Source organism: Lolium perenne, chromosome 7 (assembly GCF_019359855.2).
Source record: "Lolium perenne isolate Kyuss_39 chromosome 7, Kyuss_2.0, whole genome shotgun sequence".
Lineage (NCBI taxonomy): Eukaryota > Viridiplantae > Streptophyta > Magnoliopsida > Poales > Poaceae > Lolium > Lolium perenne.
In genome coordinates, this window is record NC_067250.2 from 54,125,279 (window position 1) to 54,144,479 (window position 19,201).

A 19,201-nucleotide genomic window follows, 5' to 3' on the forward strand; every position below is an offset into this window, starting at 1 on the left:
TGGTGGGTTTAACTACAGGACTGAACGTATCCTCATAGTCGAGCCCATACCGTTGCTTGAAGCCTTTTGCAACCAGCCGAGCCTTGTATCGCTCAATAGAGCCATCAGCATGCTTCTTTATTTTAAAAATCCACTTGGAGTCAATGACATTGACACCAGAACGAGGAGGAACCAGCTGCCAAGTACCATTCTGACGAAGAGCCTTAAACTCAAGGTCCATGGCAGCATGCCAGTGCGGGATGCTCATCGCAGCTTGGTAGTGACGGGGCTCAGCAGTTGGATCAGACTGCGCTTGAGCCAAGCAGGCAGCAATCCATGCTACAGTGCCGTCAGTGCGTGTCTTGGGCCGATGAATTCCACTGCGACTGCGAGTGTGGGGACGCAGCGCGGCAGTGACTGGAGGCGGTGGAGGAGCGTCGCTTGAGGACGGCGACGACGATGCAGCTGAGGCCGGGGAACCAGTGTTGGGTTGTGGTGCAGAGCACGCGGGCGACGCTGGTGGCGGCCCAGGTGAAGACAGCCCAGCTTGGGCGGAGGGCGTAGGCGATGCGCACGGCGACGCACAGGGCGGCTCAGGCCCAGTTGGAGGGGGCGAGGCGGGTGGTGAGCCAGGCCGGGGCGACGCAGGTGGCGGCCCACCCGCAGGAGGCGAGGGAGGCCGCGCAGGCGATAGCGGCCTGGTCGCCAGAGGCGACGACGGAGGCGCCTCGGGGCGTGGTGCGGGTGCATGCACCATGCACCGATCGACGTGAACGTCGACTGGGGCATCCAGAACCTCCAAGCGAGCGCCGCGAGCAGTACCTGCACCGTGGTTAGGCAATAATGCAGGAGAATATGCAGCATCATCAAATTGGCCAGGACTAACAAGAATGGAGTTTATGGGTGGCACAGAATGAGACGATGGCATATTTGAGAAGGGAAACAGATTCTCATCAAAGACAACGTCTCGAGAGATATAAACACGATTACTAGGAACGTGTAGGCACTTGTAGCCTTTGTGAAGCGCACTGTACCCAAGAAAAACACACTTTTTGGAACGAAATTCAAGCTTATGGTTATTGTAGGGCCTAAGGTGAGGCCAACAAGCACAACCAAAAACTTTAAAGAACGTATAATCAGGGATTTCCTTAAACAATAGTTCAAGAGGTGTTTTCATGTGTAGGACTCTAGTGGGAGATCTATTGATCAAGAAGCAAGCAGTAGAAAAAGCATCACTCCAAAACCGAAAAGGTACAGATGCATGTGCAAGAAGAGTAAGACCAGTTTCAACTATGTGACGGTGCTTGCATTCAACCGCACCGTTCTGCTGATGTGTATGAGGACAAGAAACACGATGTGAAATCCCAAGTTTGTTAAAGAAGGTGTTGAGATTGCGATATTCGCCCCCCCAATCCGACTAAACATGAATGATCTTATGCTTGAGAAGGCGTTCTACATGCAATTGAAATTGCAAGAAAACATTAAACACATCAGCTTTGCTCTTAAGTAAATACAGCCAAGTAAATCGACTGTAAGCATCAATGAAACTGACATAATACTTATGACCACTAACAGAGGTTTGGGCAGGGCCCCATACATCCGAATACATAAGTTCAAGTGGGTACTTAACAATACGAGTAGAAGAGACAAAAGGTTGTTGATGACTCTTTCCCTGCTGACAAGCATCACAGACTGCTAAGGTTTTATTGTTAGATGATGTAGGAAGCTCATGACGACTGATGACATGGCTGACTATGGGGGATGCAGGATGACCAAGCCGCGCATGCCAATGAGCCGGTGACACGCGCACACCACTGAAGACCTCCGGGTCGGGTGACCCAGACGCCGGCGCCTCCAGCGCATAGAGGCCCTGATGGACCCGACCTCTAAGAAGAACCTCCCGTGTGACTCGGTCCTTAATGAGAAGATGAAAGGGATGAAACTCACAAAAAACATCATTATCATAAGTGAACTTACGAACAGATAATAAATTGCGAGTAACATGTGGAACACAAAGAACATTACGAAGATGGAGTCTACGGGAGGTGCTAGAAAGGAGAGATGCCTGGCCAACATGAGTGATGGGCATACCTGAACCATCGGCGGTGCGGACCTTGTCATGCCCACGGTAGGGCTCCTGCGAGTTGAGCTTGGCCATCTCACTAGTCATGTGATCCGTCGCACCGGTGTCGAAGTACCAGGTGGGATCAACTGAGTAAGATGGTGTATAGCCCGAGTAGTTGCCCGAGTAGCTGCCGGCGATGGCGGCCTGCTTCTCGTTACCACGATCGTCGTTGCCGATGCCGAGGAAGTCACGTTTGAACCGGCGATGACACTTGGACGCCATATGGCCCTGAATACCGCACAGCTGGCAGGTGGGGCGAGGGCGACCGCCGGTGTTTGGCTGAGCAGGGGCGCGCGGTTGCCACTGGCTGCCTCCTCCAGCGGGCGGACCAGATGGCGGGCGAGGCGCAGGCGTGCGGCTGCCACTGAGGGCGCCACGGTGCGCGGCGTGTGCAGCAGCATGATCCGTGATCGGAGTGGTGCGGCGCTCCTCGATGCGACGCTCGGTGTAGATCAGGCGGGAGTAGAGGTCCCGCTGCTGTATCGGTGTGTCCCGGCCGTTGACATGCTCGATGAGGTTGTCGTAGTCGTTGTCGAGGCCATGAAGAACATACTCCGTGAACTCCTCAGCGCGAAGCGGCTGCCCAATGGACGTCAGTGTGTCCGAGAGTGTCTTCACCTTGTTGAAGTAGTCGTGCGCAGAAGAGTCGAGCTTCTTGCAATCACCGAGTTGACGCCGAAGGGCCGTGCCGCGAGCAGTAGACTGCTGCGAGAACGTGTGCTCGAGTGTGCTCCATATGTCAAAGGAGGACGAGGCGAAGAGAACCAGGCCGGCAACACTCTCCGTCAAGGACGACTGCAACGCGGAGACTATGGCATGGTCCTGGGCAACCCAGGTACGGTGGAGGGGGTTCGGCACAGTCACCCTCGTTCCATCCGCAAGAAACGCCGCGACCGTGCGCGGCGGGCAGGCGAAGCTTCCATCCACGTAGCCATTGAGATAGCGGCTGCGGAGGAGCGGCAGGATCTGAGCACGCCAGTGCAGGTAGTTGTCCTGCGTGAGGCGTACGGTGATGAGATTCGCCAGTTGTTGAGCAATCGGGGCAGCAGCACCATCGACAGGGGCCGGGGCATCAGGCACCGCTGTGACGTGGGGCAGAACCGGAGCATCCTGAGGTGCCGCGGCAAACCCCGGTAATTGCGGGATCGGCGGGCCAGATAGGTTGGTCGGAAGCGCCGTGTAGGGCACCAGGGGCGCCGAAGGCGCAAACGACGGTGGCGGAGGCGGGAAGGATGGCGACGTCACCGATGGAGCTGGCGGCGGCGGGAAGAATCCGCCAGAGAACGCCGCAGTACCGAGGTGCAGAGGGCGTGACGAGATCGCCGATGGGGCCATCTGGCTGGTGGCGGTGTTGGCGAGCAGAGCCGCCAGCGACGGCGGGATGAGAGGGGCCGTCGAGGCAGGGACGGTGGCAGGGAGCGCAGGCGAGGAGGAAGCCGATGCCCCATACTCAGTCATGACGGCGGCCGGAGAGGGTGAGCGGCGGCGGCGGCAGATGAGAGGGGGCGGCGGCTAGGGTAGGATTCGTTGACCTAGTCTGATACCATGTTAGACGTAGAGACACAGGTTGTTTGGGTGGGATTGGCTCAACGCTCTGGGGCGTGGCCTACCTCAATATATATATGGGTACCAAGAGGTACGTACAGGTTACAGATTACATATACAGGATATACAGTCTAACAGTTTTGCTATGTCTCAGTCAACTCAGAATTTCTTAAGTCTCAGTCACCCACAAAAATGAATTTGAGTTGCACTTTTCTGTCAAAAAAGTGCAATTGCACTTTTCTACGAGTTGCACATTTTTTTAACTGCAGTTGCACTTTTCTGAGGTGACTGAGACTTAAGAAAATCTCAATCGACTAAGACATAGCCACACCCTTTTCATTACTATAGTACATAGTATTAATTCATCTTTGCCACGACCTCTCCGCAAGTGGCAATGAACGTGATCGATCTGCGAGGCATGGGTTCCTTGGGCGGCCATCTAATCTTTCCTTCCATGTGCACCTGGATGCACCACGCAAACCTGTCCCTCCATAAAAAGGGGGAAAAAACAAGCAATTCAATAGCATCTCACCACCGGCTCAATGCATCCCATTTCTTCAAATGCCCATATGTGTTGGTACTTCCGAGCGCACCACCCCCCATCTAGGAGTCGAAAGCTCCGTCTCTTCGCGTGTCGGCCGTGGCTCCGGTTCCATCAAAGAGTGATCTAGGCAGTGCCACCAGAAGCTCAGCGGAAGATGTCCTCGCCAACGAAAGCGTTAAAGCTTTCATATCCGCACTCCCGGCAAAAGACGGGTGGTCGGAACCACTCATCCAGTACAAGAGCTACTGGTTCAGACCGGGGTTTCTCGAGCGGTTCTTGCTCGTCGAGCGGCGCTTCAAGCCCCGGCCCGACGACATCATCCTCGCCACGCAGCCCAAATGTGGCACCACCTGGCTCAAGGCCCTCGCCTTCGTCGTCGCCAACCGAGCCCGCTACGACTTCGGCGACCACCCGCTCCTCACTCGCCACCCTCAGCACATCGTGCCGTTCATCGAGATCCCCGATGGCACCGGCGGTGGCAACGACATCGAGGCGCTTCCGTCCCCGAGGCTTCTCGCCACACGCACATGCCCATGTCGCTGCTGCCACCTCACATGGCCGGCTGCCGTATCGTGTACCTATGCCGTGATCCCAAAGATGCCCTGGTGTCAAGGCTGCACTTCGAGAACAAGCTCATGGTAGAGGGTTTCACCCTATCGATGGACCATGCTTTCGGCATGTTTTGTGAGGGTTTCTCGCACTATGGCCCCTTCTGGAACCACTGCCTCGAGTATTGGAACGAGAGCGTGGCCAAGCCCAAGGATGTCCTCTTCCTGAAGTACGAAGACCTCAAGTCGGATCCGGTGCAGGTTGTGAGGAAGCTAGCGGAATTCCTCGACGTTCCGTTCACCGAAGAGGAGGAGAGCTTTGGGGTTGCTCAAGAGGTGGTGAATTACCAGCCTGCAGGTTAACCAGGTTGGTGCCGTTCTTCAAGGAAATAAAGTGCAGTTCAGTAACTCCGTGTTTTACAGGAAGGGAGAGGTGGGGGACTGGGTGAACCACATGAGCCGGGAGATGGGGGACGAGCTAGACAGCATCGTCCAACGCAAGCTTCAGGGATCTGGGCTTGTGTTTTGAGTCCTCATGTTCTGTTATCTGCCAGAACGTTACAATTGCTCCCTTTCCTACTCATTTCATTGTAACCTAATTAAAGACATCTGTTACTTCTTGCTGAGAATAAAATTAAAGCACTAGCATGTTGTCAAACCCAGTTTGAGATAGGCTTTGTCACACTCATGCATTGTGGTTTGTGAACATAGTACGGAGTACTAAAAAGAAGTTGCTCAAGTTTTTGTAAATACGGATATACCTATGACTAAAATATGTCTATATATATTTGTATCTACGATAAAGTTATAACACGTTTTTAGAGACAGAGGGAGTACAAGATATATAGGCTTCGCCGAGTTTATAGAAATGCTATCCTCGTGGAATGATTTCTTGTTTCACAAGCTCATGGCATGTCTTGTGCATAAGCTTGCCTTCATAGTTGATTAAAAGGTTTCAACAACGCATATGTGCATCTAGGGCTAATTATGTAATGCTGAATCAGTTCACCGTAGGACTTCCTCTTGCTCCGTGAAAAACAAAGATCATCTCCTCGTTGAAAGTGCCCCCGAATCTACAAATACTAGGCTGCACAGCCCTAAAATGTCATCCCTTCTGCCAACCCAAATACTCCATGCTGCAAGAGTGAGGATATCCATGAAAAACAACTTATATTGTAAAGCTTGTTTTCGAAGCTGCAAGTTGTCAAGGATGTTATCTAGCAGATCAATTTCTGGACTGACAAGACTGACATTCAGAGAATACATGGCTTCTCGTTTTTACCTGCTATTATCAACATGCTGTCCACTGCCTTATTTGAAATGTTTCCCACGTTGCTACAGATGTTAATTGCACCACTTAATTATTGCAAATCATGCTTCCTGATAGTCGTTGAAACAAAATGCTTACATTTCCATCCTACTGCACAACATGAATTCGCAAGAGGGGAGAATACTGTAGTTGGTTATATACACATCATTGATCCAAAGGGAAAAGACACAAAAATTTGTGTAGCACGCAATGGAGCGAGATGATTAATATTTACAACTGGTTAACAAAGCCAATGAAATCAAAATCAACATATCTTACTTGAAAGAATATGGAACTGGGCTACATGGCAGCAGCAGCGCTACATGCTATGAGTGCTCGTGTCTCATAACCATACATATCGAGCTTAGGCTTGCACCCCAATCTTTGCAAGAAACAAACTAGGCGGCACAAAAACAGAACAAGGTTCTCATATCCTTATCTGAGTAACAGCAAGGGAGTTCTTCCATGCAGTCAAAATGAAAATGATCTGTATTTCGGTTGTACGTTTACCTACAAAAACAGCAGAAAAAGTGAAATACTGGTACCACAATGCCAAGGATGGTTCACAACAGAATAGCACAGCTGAGAATAATTACTTTGCTTAGCACGCCTTTCTCCTGTCAACTTTGAAAGGAATGTTTAACCATCTCTTCCTTGCGTTTGTTTTCTTTTCACTTGAGTTGTCATCCTCGCTTCCACATCCCTCCACGGGCTGATCCTTTACTTTCTTCTCTTTCCTTTGATTTTTCTCTTCATCAAATTTGAACACTTTTGAAGGTGATTTTGATTTGTTCCTGCTCGAACTCCGTTTTAGAGGTGGATTGTTTGTATAGGATGCATGGATTACATTCCTTTCATTCAGAAGCTCATCAATCTACAAAAGGCCACGAGTACTCAGATCAGAAAATAATAAGAAGCAAAATGAGCTAAGCATCAGAAGAACACATACCGTTTGCATTTCTTGCGTGTATTTGCTGGTCATTTCAGTGAACTTTGCCAAAACCTGCAAAATATATTGTTAAAACATTGTAGCCCTTCCCCGCTAAATATGCAACGAAAGAACCAGATAGAGAAGACATAAAAAGAAAATCGACCACGTACTTCACGATACTCAGCCTCGAATTTAGACAGCTCAGCTCGTTTTGTGAGTATCTTTGCCTCCACATTTTGTAGCTTCTCCTTTTCAGCAGAGAAAGATTCGCCACACACAATCTCTATAGTATAGCTTGCACTTTTGAAGAAATTGTCACCTGAATTAAGTAATAGATTAAGAAGTTCCCCATTGCCTCAGATAATTAACACCACACCAATCAATAATGCGACATACCGTAGACAGCAAAAAAGTGGGTTCCTGGTTTCAGTTCATTAATGTCACATGGTTGGAAACTATCCAACCTTTTAAAAAATGCGCTATCAGGATCCTTTGCAGCAGATGCCTGAAAGTTATTGAAGCTTATAGAGGCTGAAAATACTATTGAATCACTTCCAGAACCCAAATAAGAAGAACTTTTGTAAACTCACCGAGTTATTTTGCTCAAAACGATACACAGGAAACCCAAGAAAGTACATTCCTGCGGCACTAACTTTGCCTGCCTTTACACTGTCTTCCTGCAGCAAGTCGCATATTACTCAAGGCATAACATATAAAAAATCTAAACAAAAATATTATAAGTCTATGCTGAAAGGGAAGGTCGCAAAAGCAAACATATATTTACTCCTTTGATTGCTTTGCAGTTTCATAATAAATATACCAGACAAAAATGTATGAATGCTAAAACTGTTCCTTGGTGTTAGTAATAACGCAGGTGGTGTGCCATGTCATATTGTAATGTTACTTGAAATAATAAAGAAAAATATTTCTCAAGATGAAAATGATGCTCCCTACTAATTTAATGATCTAAGTCTATGCTCGACACTCCCAACTGCTAGTATATGAATGAAGCTTTGATTTCCTGTTTTTGATCACTGGGAGAAAGGAGAGATATAAGCTTTGTATTCGTACCTGCAGTGCAAGGCTCAACCCACCATTTTCTTCAAGCTCAAAATAAAGCAGCTGCAATTAATGAAAATAAAGCCATGATTAATAAAGGTCAGAAAAGGATAACATACATGAATGGAGTGCTTGAGATGTGTGTTGGATAGAAAATGCGCTGGAAGTTTATATTGACGGCAGCATAGCACAATGAATAAAAGGAACTATATATTATCATCATTCATTAATACTAACCCGGGCGAAGATTTGTTTAAATGGCCCCCAATATAGGCCCAATGCAACCCCTATTAGGTCCTGTGCAATCACACAGGAACTTATTATCTCTATCACATAATCGTCTGTTAGTGCTAAAGACCATCATCCCAATGGGGCGCTCCCTATCAATGACTAATTTGAACACCGGCCCACATAATACATAACCACAGTCTAATTCTATGTTGGTTCTTGTGCCAAGGCCATCTCTTCAACGAGGGACCGCTTGGGTAGGAAAAATAGCACATGTGTCATTGCATGTTAAGTTCCAGTAGTAGGAATTTTCGCAAAAAAAAGTTCTTATAGTAGGGAAACCCACTTTGTATCACTCTTGGGTTCGAGTGGAAAACCAAGCTACCAACCTATCTACAGTTCAGACTTTGGGCATGTTAAATAGTGTAATGTTTGTTGTCTGCCAGCTTTGTCATGATTTTTGGGTGGTGTGGAAGAAAGCAAACTCCAAGCACAACCCAAGCCATCTCTTACGTAAAAAGTAACCCTGGTTCAAGAACCAACCCACCATAAACTCAATGGACATAGAGCACTGGCAATTTAATTTTTTTTTTTTTTTTTTTTTTTTTTTTGAGACCCCTCGATCTGTGTTACAGTTGTAGTATCTGAACTTATGCACTAACTCAACACCACACTCACACCACACACACGCACACCACTAGTGCACAAGTTAGACCCTAGAACTATACACACAGCACACATAATTTGAGTGTCCCTAGGAGCTAGTAGTTGTGGCACATATGTGTGGAGGGGATTTTATTCTGGAGCAAAGCCCCGGTGAGACACCTGAAAATCGTCCCCTGCGGGGATCGATCCCAGGCGGGCTGGCTGGCCACTGCCAAGCCAAGCCACTGCGCTGACCGCGCGTCCTCAGCACTGGCAATTTAATAATCATTAAAAGAGTAAACTATTGTCTCCAGCATTTAAGGGGCTCGTGGCTCTCGAAAACATTGATATGATATTATGTGTATGGTGGCAGAGAAAACTATTCTCTGATATTGAAATACCCTTATATGACTCATTTCTATAGAAGTTTGTTAAATAGTAACCTTCCAATGAACTTACAGTCGTGAACCAGCTACTGGGCCTACCTATTACTGATATTAAACTACTAGTAAGACCACCCACATGGTAATCGATATTGTCAAAGTACCTACTGGAATCCAATCAAAAGCAATCTGGTATGATCAAAGTGCCTGTCTGCTTGAAGGCGTGAAACCCAAGAGTACGTAAAAATATCAAACATTGTTTGACTAACATGGCTAACTTGTGGCAAAGAAAAATAAAACCATGACTTCGCTTAGTCAAGTGATCTTCTCACAACTCCATAAGTCTGATTCAGGATCTAACAAAAGGTTTGGCACACCACACACCAAGTCATGGCTACAAACCAAACACTTGGCTAGCTTTGGTCAAACTTGGTTAAGAGAGTGCCACATTTTTGCTTCCAGTCAAATAGGCCCTCAAGTTCTGTCACACACTGAAATTAAGAAAATGAAGAACGAGAGGGACAACTTAAAGGAAAAGAGGAATTAGTAGTACTAATATCAATGCAGTTAAATAACTTCATATGAGGAGACACCAATGTTTAGTTTGGGGAATCTTACGGCAAACTATACGTTCTTAATTCACAACCCAACATATTATTATCTTGCCGACACACAAATCAGAAGTTTGAACAAAACTCTAATATATCACATATGGCAATCTTGTCTAACATAACTTGGTACAAATTTCAAATATACATATATAAGGATCAAGAGTGGTGAGGTATGTAATCATGACCCATGATTAAACATTTAAACTTGGTTACTGCTAATGGTAAATTATTCATGCAAATATCACTACTGTCTGGTCAAATAACCCTACCAAAAATGATGGCATACATAAAATGCAATTTAGTAGTGTACCACACATGATTACGGTGTGTAGGAGACAGGCAGTATTATTGAGCAGTGAGCACAAAGAAAACATAGAAAATGATAGGCCATCATTATTCATTACTTCCATTTGCTTTACTTTATTTATAGTAAATTATCAAAATTTAAGCAAAGGAGAATTTTTCGCTTTCTGAAGACAAAGCTGGTTTCATTTTGCGAGAATACAAGTACACATACATATAGCAATACCATGCCACATTACTAACGAAAACAAACCTTAAATTTGCTTTTTTCAGTCGAGTGCACACGGCAAACTAGCCCCTTCTTAGCTTCCTGCTCCGTTATGTCTACAGAATAAAAGTGAGCCGTTTGCTTTTCCACCTGCCCACATGTATGTAAACAACTAAGTCTTACTAAAATGAAATGGGAACATCGCGTAGTGGACAGCTAAGTTGCCAACCTTCTTGCGCACAGAGTTCCCTAGCTGGAGCTGAGAAACCATAACAGACCCATTTAATGCTTCCTCCAAAACGGTTGCTGAAACAGTTGTCTTGATTGGCACACCAAGCTTGCTACATGCATGCACATATACAATCAGAACAACAGCGAGACACAAGGTAGCAGAATTTACCAGGGGGAAATCGTATCATTCACAGATCTTACCTGAAAATAGCTGCAAACATGGTGTTTACTGTATTGAGACTCGACAGGTCCAGCTCCAGCTCCTGGCTATCAGTCTCGATGGCCTGAAACATGGCGTGAGAGCTCCCGTAACATGTTCAGATAAGCTGGTTAGCGCGCCGCGGACCAGTTGATGAGTTGATTTACCTCGAACCCTGACGTGTCGTACTGCCGCCTCTTGTTGGGATCCGACAGGATGCTGTAGGAAAATGTGACCTCCTGGAACTTGTCTGATGCGACAGGGTCGTCGCCGTTCTTATCCGGATGGTACCTGCCAAATTTTGCCAGTTACAGCACTGAAATCAGTAGGAATACTTTCATTTCTACATCATGCTTGCAACCGAGACAACAATGAACAAAGGCAGCCCATGGCTGAAAACTTCAGCAAATAAGCGCACGCAACATAGGTGACAGCATTCAGTTCGGAATGCGCACGGTTTAGCGCAAAGTTACGAACGAATGCTCTCACCTACGCACGGACATGGCAAAAACGCGTGAGAGGAAAAAAAAAAAACAGACAGCAGCAGCGCACGGTAGCCCGAATCTGGGGCAGAGGAGGGGTGCTCTGCTTACTTGAGCGCCATGCGGCGGAAGGCGCTCTTGATCTCCTGGTCGGTGGCGGTGCGGCCCAGCCCGAGCACCTCGTACGGGTCCTTCCTCTGCGGGGCGGCCGCCGCCGCCGCCGCCGCAGCCGCCGGGTCTCCCTTCTCTGACTTGAACGACCCGAACCTCGACCCCGCCATGGCTGCCTCTCAGCTCCTCCTCCGCCGCCGCCGCAGCCACGAACGACCTCAAAACCTCCGCAGTCCCCGCCACAGCACGCGCGCGCGGTCGGATCTCGCCTCCGCAGAGAGAGCACCCCTCCTCCTCCCCGGTCCCGCCCCGCCGAACGCCAAAGGGGTTGGCGCGGCAGGCACAGCTGGGATTATTACAGCCCGCTCCCCATCGGCGGCGGCGGCGGCGGCGGTGTGCTCCGCTGGACGCCTGCCGGCCGTGCGGGATTCGAAATTGGAATGGAATGGAAAGGTGAGGTGGATGCGGAGAGAGTGAGGTGGGTGGGGGAGGTGGCGTCATATTAGGTGGCGGCGCCTCGTGGTGGGGCCCATCGCTCAGTGGGCGCTGGATCGTCGGCTGGTGGGCCCACCCAGCCGGTGCGAGGCTGGACTGTGCTGAGCGTTGGCTCTGGCTGGCGGCGGTTAACCGGTAGTGTGGCAGGTCTCGTGCACGTGAGCGGCAGTTGCGAAGCAAGATTTGCTGGGACCCACGTGTCAGGGTAGCAGTAAGAACGGCTGTTAACGGCAAGCACCGGCCTTAGTCCTATTTTTTTTTTCGAAAATTCCGCGGATCTATTAATAATCATCAATAGCTCCATTCTCTTTTAATCTACATTCTATGAAAAATCAAATAAATTAATAGTGCATTTATTAATACTATTTAAATTAGTAAACAACCAGTTCAAGCTACATTAAAAATAGTTGCATCCAATAGATAAAGGAGGATCACTTGGTTTTCCGTATTCTTATTGACTAAAATCTAGAATGTAGAGTATTTTAGCACAAATTTTAGGCCTAAAATACAGAGTATTTCAGAACAGATGGAGTGTTTTGTTTATTTTCTAAGAATTGAGAAACACATATGAATAGTAACTTTAGGGTCCCTCTAAATTTCACACTCCCTCTATTTTAAAATTTCCTACGGGACACCGTTATTTTCTGGCGTTTGCCAAAACACACCGCTCGATTATGTCTTTGCTAGGTACCATTACAATTATGTGGCACATTTGCCAGAACACACCACCTGGCCGAAAACGGAAAGTTATGCATTTTGTCTTCAAAACCAGTCATCCCAGGTAAAAGTGCAAAACTTTCCGTTTTCGGCTAGGTGGCGTGTTCTGACAAATGTGCCACGAAATTGTAATGGTACCTGGCAAAGACACAATCGAGCAGTATGTTTTGGCAAACGCCAGAAAATAACGGTGTCCTGTAGCAAATTTTCCCTTTTAAAATAGACCTCAAAGATTTGTCTAAATTTAGATGTACATTTAAAAAATGAACTAAGTAAAATAAATTGTTATTTTGATTAATAGGGAAGAAGGACAATAGCCTAGGACACACCTTAAGACTTTTAACAAAAGCTTGCTCTTCCCAAGTTACATAATTCAAAAACTTTGCACCAGCCAAGCATCAAGCTCTTGCCTCATCCTTGGTCTTGGCAATAACGGTGGCTGTTGTGGAGTGGTGATGCCGAAAGACTTGAGCATTGCGCTCTTTCCATATTTCTCAAGAAATGAGCATGATCATTGACTGCAAAGCTCTCCTATTTGCTCCTCTTCCAAAGGCAATATTTGATCACCAAACGTCCAAGGATGGTTCGTTGGCTCAAGACTTTGATGGTCTATCATGGATGCCACACCACGAGAGGATCTCTTTCCAAACCCTTGTGGTGAACACTTGTACAATAGGTGCATCTCCGATTCTTGAACTTAATTACATAGGGGACAATTTCACACTTTTATCATCCACTACACGGAAGCCTATTTGCCCGTCAAAACTCTATTTTACATAACCAACCAAGCAAAGAATTTGCATTTTGGAGGAGCCCACACTTTCCAAACAGAAACACTAAGGGTGGTTGAGATAAGCCCTTCGAACTGTATCTTATAAACCGAGGACCCGGAGTACTTTCCATCATTAGTGAACTTCCAATGGATGGTGTCCAAAACATCAAAAGCAAGGTGAACATTGTTGAGCAGCTTCCTAAGTTTGACAAACTATTCAATGTGCTCCAAACCAAAATATTGGGACATATAATTTGGTTTACCCAATAGTGGTTTTCAAGGGCCTTCCCAACGGTGTAATTTTTACGCTTGGACACTTTAAAAATCTTAGAAACCAAATCAAAATTTAGATAAATCCAGGACCGTTTTTCTAGACCAAGAGAGTAAGAAGTTTTATCGGTTACAACCCATTTCAGCCAGGAAATATTATATAGACCCCAATGTGTGCACCCAATCTATGGTCTAACATTGTGCTGAGTGTTTTAATTAGGCTAAATTATCTACTGGATCAAATCAAATGTCTTTACTATTAAATTGAAATAGGACATGATGGTCCATAGGTCGCTCCGATTCTACACCTTATTTTCTGTGCATTTACGTAAGTTTCCACCGTCAAGTTAATTTACTGGTTCAATTTATCTACCGGTCCAATTTTATTTCCCACCCCTCTAATAGCCACCCATATGCTGTGGAAATTCAAGCCCATGTAATCCCCTCCCCGATTGGCGCAGCCGCCACTAGCCATGGCATCGTCCTTAGCGGTGTGGAGCCCTACTTCATAGGCAGTTGCTTTGCCACCGACAAATCAAGCTTCGCGCCTTCCCAGGAAGACCACAACGTGTCCCCACGGAGACCATCATGCACTGCCAGGGAGTCTGCCTTGTGCATCCCCGGCAGTCTGCCCGTGCGCCAAAGGTATCGATACGGCATGCACGTAATTGATCCTCATCTTCCTCCGCTAGATGTCTCCTCCATCTCTTTCCTCCCTGGCAATCCACCCGCCGGGCCACCGTTGTCTGCCATTGCGGTGGCCATGGCTGGTCGTTCGGATGAACATAGGCCCCGGCGCCACCTCCAACCTGCAATTTCTGAGCCAATTCACATCATGTAGCCTTTTTTTTTCTCTACTCTGTTTTCTTTTTCTGTAAAAATCGATCGAATTACTCTATTTCCTCACGTGCTATTCCTAGAGAAGAATTGCCACTGCGGCCCATTCCTGCGGGAAGAATTACCACCACGACGACATGACATCAGCAGCATATTTGTATGTGGATCTCACTGAAAAAGATTGTGCTATTTCGAGACATGACTTGGAACCCATCGAAACAAGTATAACTGTCTCCCACCTGTCCCATTTCTCACCGGTGAAGAGAAATCAAAGGACAATCTCTTCGCAGTGACCAGAGTTGGAGTTCACTAAATTCTTGGCCGTTGTCAACTTCCTAGTATTGTTTCATGTTTGTCCTTTGCCTTTACCAAAACATTCGTGAGATGCAAACATTAGCAACCACTTTTCTGCTCAGCTCAGTTTCAGTATGTGCAACAAAGCAACTGAGTTCAGACCATAGCAATATACATGTGACGTGACTACACTCCCTTTGTTGATGCCATGCTCAAGCTTGAAGCAAAGATCACACTCTAGTCATGAGTTAGCGAAAGATGTCCTGCAAAGTGGTGGTTACTTCTCAGAGAGGAAAGTGCTGAACTTTCACATCAGATGTTCCCGCTAAAGAAAGGCACCTGGATTAGCCTGCAAGAGTGCACTACAACCTAATTAAAGCAAATGATTCAGTTTACAAGTTCATGTAAGCAAGAAGCAAACTGGCAAACAGCTCGAATCACATCAAATGGAGCATTGCTCTACTTCAAAGCATGTGATGTCAAATGCGCATCAAAGGGTTCGCCTCTTGCCCATGTAAAATCCAAATGTCCAGTCAAGATCAAGTGCTGACGGCAGAGTGGCTGAGTCCACATCCCTTTCAGGTTCGTGGGGTAGACCAACTCAGCTAGGTTGCATTAGATGGACCTTTTGCTCACTGTCAGCAAGGTGCTTGCTCTGAAGATAACAAGCCACCTCCACAGGCGCAAGAGCTCACGTGCATCAGAAAGTCGAGGATACAAGAACAAGGTCTGCGCAGCTGGGCAGTCATCTGTCGGAGTCCTTTCGTACTTCACTCGGTGTAACCAATAACAAATGACCCATAAATCACATCCTTCAGATTAACCTCGAAACTTTCGTACTACTAGTAGGTAGAAGTGAGTTCACAAGTATGGACCTAGCCTGAAATCATACAGTTCGAAGCTCCCTAACAGCAAAACAAGATGGGGAACCTGAGACTGCAATTACATGTAACACTGCCATAAATCCTTTCACCGCTGGAGCTCTTGGATTGTTGAGAGGTTATGACCTCTTCTGAAAACTCCAATACCAACTACACAGAAAATGACCATGTCAGAATTGTCAAAACCAGTTTTAAAAAGTAACATTATGAAAAAACCAGTTACTCCAAAACTGTTGCTCCTTAGTTCAGAAAAAGATATCATTTTAAAAGTCATTTCAGACACCTACATTTTGAAAGTATTTTGCTACTTGTTTTTCTTGCAAAACTTGTCCACGGCCTTATTTGAATGTCCACATTTAAAGCCAGTTTTTCTGGTTTTCTCCTTTTGATGCTAGTTGGAGCCAGGTCATTTCTGCTTGCTGTTTGAAGATAGTTGGTGTCAGGTCTTTTCAACTTGTGCCACAAACCATTCGCCTACTCCGTATTGGCCCCAAAACTTTCAGGCACAATAGGTCGTAGGTATAAATATCCCCAGTAATACCTATGCATTTATCTCCTATTCTTCCACCCCAAACACTAGAAAAATCATCCCAAGGAAATTAAAAACTCTAGATAGAAGACCACAGTGGGAAATCTGAACATGGAACCACTTGACAAAAATGTTCTAAAAATGGAACTACCAGAAAAAACATCTTAGACATGGGGCATCATATTATGTGACAATGATGGATGCTGTGAAGGGATAAGTGCATCTTTAAATAAATGTGAATATGAACAAACATCAGTGAAGAAATGTTTTTGCAGTGTATATTTCTCTTAAGAAAACATATAAACTTGCCTACATTAACTTTCTGGTGCTTCCACTCTGTAGAAATCTAGGATTTGCTTTCTGGTGTAGCATGTTTTAGTTTATACTCTTCTTACTTCAGGAGTTAGTCCCTCTATTGAACTTTTTCTTAGTCTTGTGGGACTTTTGTACAGTTCATTTTGAAGCAGGGTTGCCCACTAATGTTCTACTAAAGAAAAAAAAAATCTCTGGAGCACATTATATTTGGTATACAACATTTTGGTTTGATAAAAGAGCAAATAGCTTACCTATGTTACTCCTGAATTATTTCTTCACTGCAGCAGTAACTTGCTAAGGGACAGACAGCATTGGCACCCTTGGTTTTCTGGGCAACTGACTTTATTGTACATGATTGACAGAGCTTCCCATGAGTAACAAATAGACAATTCAAGTCGAACTTCAGATCATCAGGAATTTTATTATTCAGATGGATGTATGCCTTCTCCCTAGTAGCTACTGAAGGAACCCAACCAATAGCCTTTGTAATGCGGAGTACCTATCACAGAAATATAACAAGTTAAGACACATATGTGATGCATATATTAAACTAATATCAAGAGCTCGATAGTTGACCAATAAAGATCCACGTACATGAGTGTCTACTGGAAAATCATCTTTTTGAAGATAGAACATCAGGACGCATGCCACCTGTCATATCGTACATAATCATATAAATACCATCAGTCTTATGCTTGCTTTACTCCAGTAGCCTCACATAAATCCGAAAACCAGGCAATGAAAATAATGGGATAAAACAAGTAATTAAAAGCATGCAGAAAATTAAATAAGCATTTAGAATTATGAACCCTACTTCAATTGTTTTGAACAAGGCTCTTTGAGTTCCTTTGTGGCACACAAACTATAAAGGCTTAAATTGACAACCAATCAAAGGTTGTAGCTAACTTTGAAAGAGCACTGTTTCGAAGGCTAAAAATGTAGTTGTTGCCTAATAACAACCACAACTTTAGTTAAGCGCAATGTATGCAAACATAAATCTCTTCCATCAAGAAACAAACCTTGCACATTTTCTTTAGAATACTGACATTTCAACCACAAATATTTTGAGTTATAAAAGTTTCACCAAACAGTATGTACGAAGTCATGTATTTACAACTGGAGAGTACACCATAACGTGGAAGTTGATTCATTTAAGCACAACATTATCTGTGTGAAAAGCTAGAGTTCCGGTGATTGAAGTACAGATAAAAACCCTATGAATAACCTGCATTGCCTTCTAACCTTTAACTGGTGACTCTCATTAAGTAACTACTACTACTCTCATTCAAAGTACTAGTAGCTAGATTTCATCCTTGGTAAATGCTCTGTCTTCTTACTTTGGCATGGATCATACCAGAACAAAAAAAATGCATTGCAATGGAAACAATCCGAAAGACATGCAACTCACTGTCTTCGGGCCGATCCCTTTGAACTGGGAAAGCTCCCTCTTCACCTCGTCCACGGACAGCTCCCTCAGGTACTCGAGGCAAATCGCACCTTTCTTCTCCTTGACGCCCCTCAGCATCGCCCGGATCCTGGCCGCCTTCGTCGCCGCCAGGCCTCCGCACCGTATCGCGTCCTCGAGCCCATTCCCCTCCTCATCCACTACCTCCAAAAGGGAACAAACCAATGAAGGTACCGTTAGGGGCATGAGCTTCTACAAGCTTCACGAAATGGCTACTCATCGAGACGCTGCTACGGTGCTCCATACCTGGTCCCAGGAGGGGAAGGCGGCCTTGAGGGAGGCGAATGCGCGGCGGGAGATGGCGTCGGTGGTGTTCTGGGAGAGGAGCGTGGTGACGAGCCCGTCGAGGACGGTCGGACGCGGAGTCGGCGGGTCACTCTCGTCCTCCGGCGAGAGGCCGAGGCGGAGGAGGCGGAAGGGGGCGAACTCGTCGGGGAAACCGTGGAAGGCGAGGAGGGAGTCGCGGACGGCCAGGCATTGCGCGGGGGTGGGAGAGGCGTGGCCATAGTAGGGCCTTGCCGGCGTGGCCGGGAGCTTCCGCTTGGGCTTGCGGGTCATCTCGCCGGTTGCCTCGCCTAGGCGGCGGTCGCCGGCGATGTTGGTGGGGAGGGGAGGGGAGGTCGTAGTAGGCCGGTTGTCGGCTTGAGTTAATGAGGCCGAGAAAAATGTATGGCCTAGACGTCTAAAGCAACATACGGGTCCATCTGAATGGATGGGCTTGAGCCCACAAACAGCATGTCAAATGTATAGATATCTCCTGAAAATGGGCAAATCCTATACACCGACCAGGTCGGTGCCTACCAGGCACCGCACACCCTGGTCGGGTACTGGGCCTGGCCCATTTTCACCTTTTTTTTGTTTTTTTTGTTTTCTGTTTCTGTTTTTTTTTCTTTTCTTTCTTTTTCTGTTTTCTTTTTTGTTTCCTTTTCTTTTCTGTTTATTTTTATTTTTGTTCAAAATTGAAAAAGTTCAAAATTGAAAAAGTTCAAAATTGAAAAGTTCAAACTTGAAAATAGTTCAAATTCGAAAAATGTTCAAATTTGAAAAGTGTTCAAAGCGAAAAATGTTCAAAGCTAAAAATTGTTCGTATCCGAAAAATGTTAAAATTTAAAATATGTTCATTTTCTAAAAATGTTCAAATTTTGGGAAAAATCGAATTTTTGAAAAAATGTTCAATCTAAAAAA

General features: G+C 46.0%; 2 protein-coding genes and 1 pseudogene across 2 annotated transcripts; 1 reads left to right on the forward strand and 2 right to left on the reverse strand.

The window, feature by feature from the left end:
* Window positions 1-3,560: 3,560 nt before the first annotated feature.
* Window positions 3,561-5,394, forward strand: LOC127316033 (cytosolic sulfotransferase 5-like; annotated as a pseudogene).
* An 806-nt stretch (window positions 5,395-6,200) lies between these two features.
* Window positions 6,201-11,755, reverse strand: LOC127317495 (chaperone protein dnaJ 16). The gene is made up of 12 exons (XM_051348050.2): window positions 11,442-11,755; window positions 11,016-11,139; window positions 10,851-10,933; window positions 10,648-10,759; window positions 10,464-10,568; window positions 8,053-8,103; window positions 7,572-7,658; window positions 7,378-7,486; window positions 7,152-7,300; window positions 7,000-7,053; window positions 6,647-6,924; window positions 6,201-6,560 (listed from the first exon to the last, which is right to left on the reverse strand). Exons 1-11 carry the CDS (start codon window positions 11,609-11,611, stop codon window positions 6,652-6,654), a joined length of 1,317 nt encoding a protein of 438 aa, XP_051204010.1. The 5' UTR covers window positions 11,612-11,755; the 3' UTR covers window positions 6,201-6,560; window positions 6,647-6,651.
* Window positions 11,756-15,589: 3,834 nt separating this feature from the next.
* On the reverse strand, window positions 15,590-18,679 carry LOC127317494 (putative DNA glycosylase At3g47830). Its single transcript, XM_051348049.2, has 5 exons — window positions 18,263-18,679; window positions 17,960-18,160; window positions 17,146-17,202; window positions 16,803-17,050; window positions 15,590-15,857 (listed from the first exon to the last, which is right to left on the reverse strand). The coding sequence occupies exons 1-4, from the start codon at window positions 18,572-18,574 to the stop codon at window positions 16,808-16,810; spliced, it is 813 nt and encodes a 270-aa protein (XP_051204009.1). The 5' UTR covers window positions 18,575-18,679; the 3' UTR covers window positions 15,590-15,857; window positions 16,803-16,807.
* Between the last annotated feature and the right edge of the window lie 522 nt (window positions 18,680-19,201).

Coding starts and splice junctions, on each gene's coding strand:
- LOC127317494 (XM_051348049.2), bottom strand. CDS start 18,574: ATGACCCGCAAGCCCAAGCGGAAGCTCCCGGCCACGCCGGCAAGGCCC. Junction 18,161..18,262: donor CCTTCCCCTCCTGGGACCAG/GTATGGAGCACC, acceptor TCCCTTTTGGAG/GTAGTGGATGAGGAGGGGAA. Junction 17,051..17,145: donor ATTTTCCAGTAGACACTCAT/GTACGTGGATCT, acceptor TTTCTGTGATAG/GTACTCCGCATTACAAAGGC.
- LOC127317495 (XM_051348050.2), bottom strand. CDS start 11,611: ATGGCGGGGTCGAGGTTCGGGTCGTTCAAGTCAGAGAAGGGAGACCCG. Junction 11,140..11,441: donor TTCCGCCGCATGGCGCTCAA/GTAAGCAGAGCA, acceptor AAAATTTGGCAG/GTACCATCCGGATAAGAACG. Junction 10,934..11,015: donor ACGACACGTCAGGGTTCGAG/GTAAATCAACTC, acceptor GCCATGTTTCAG/GCCATCGAGACTGATAGCCA.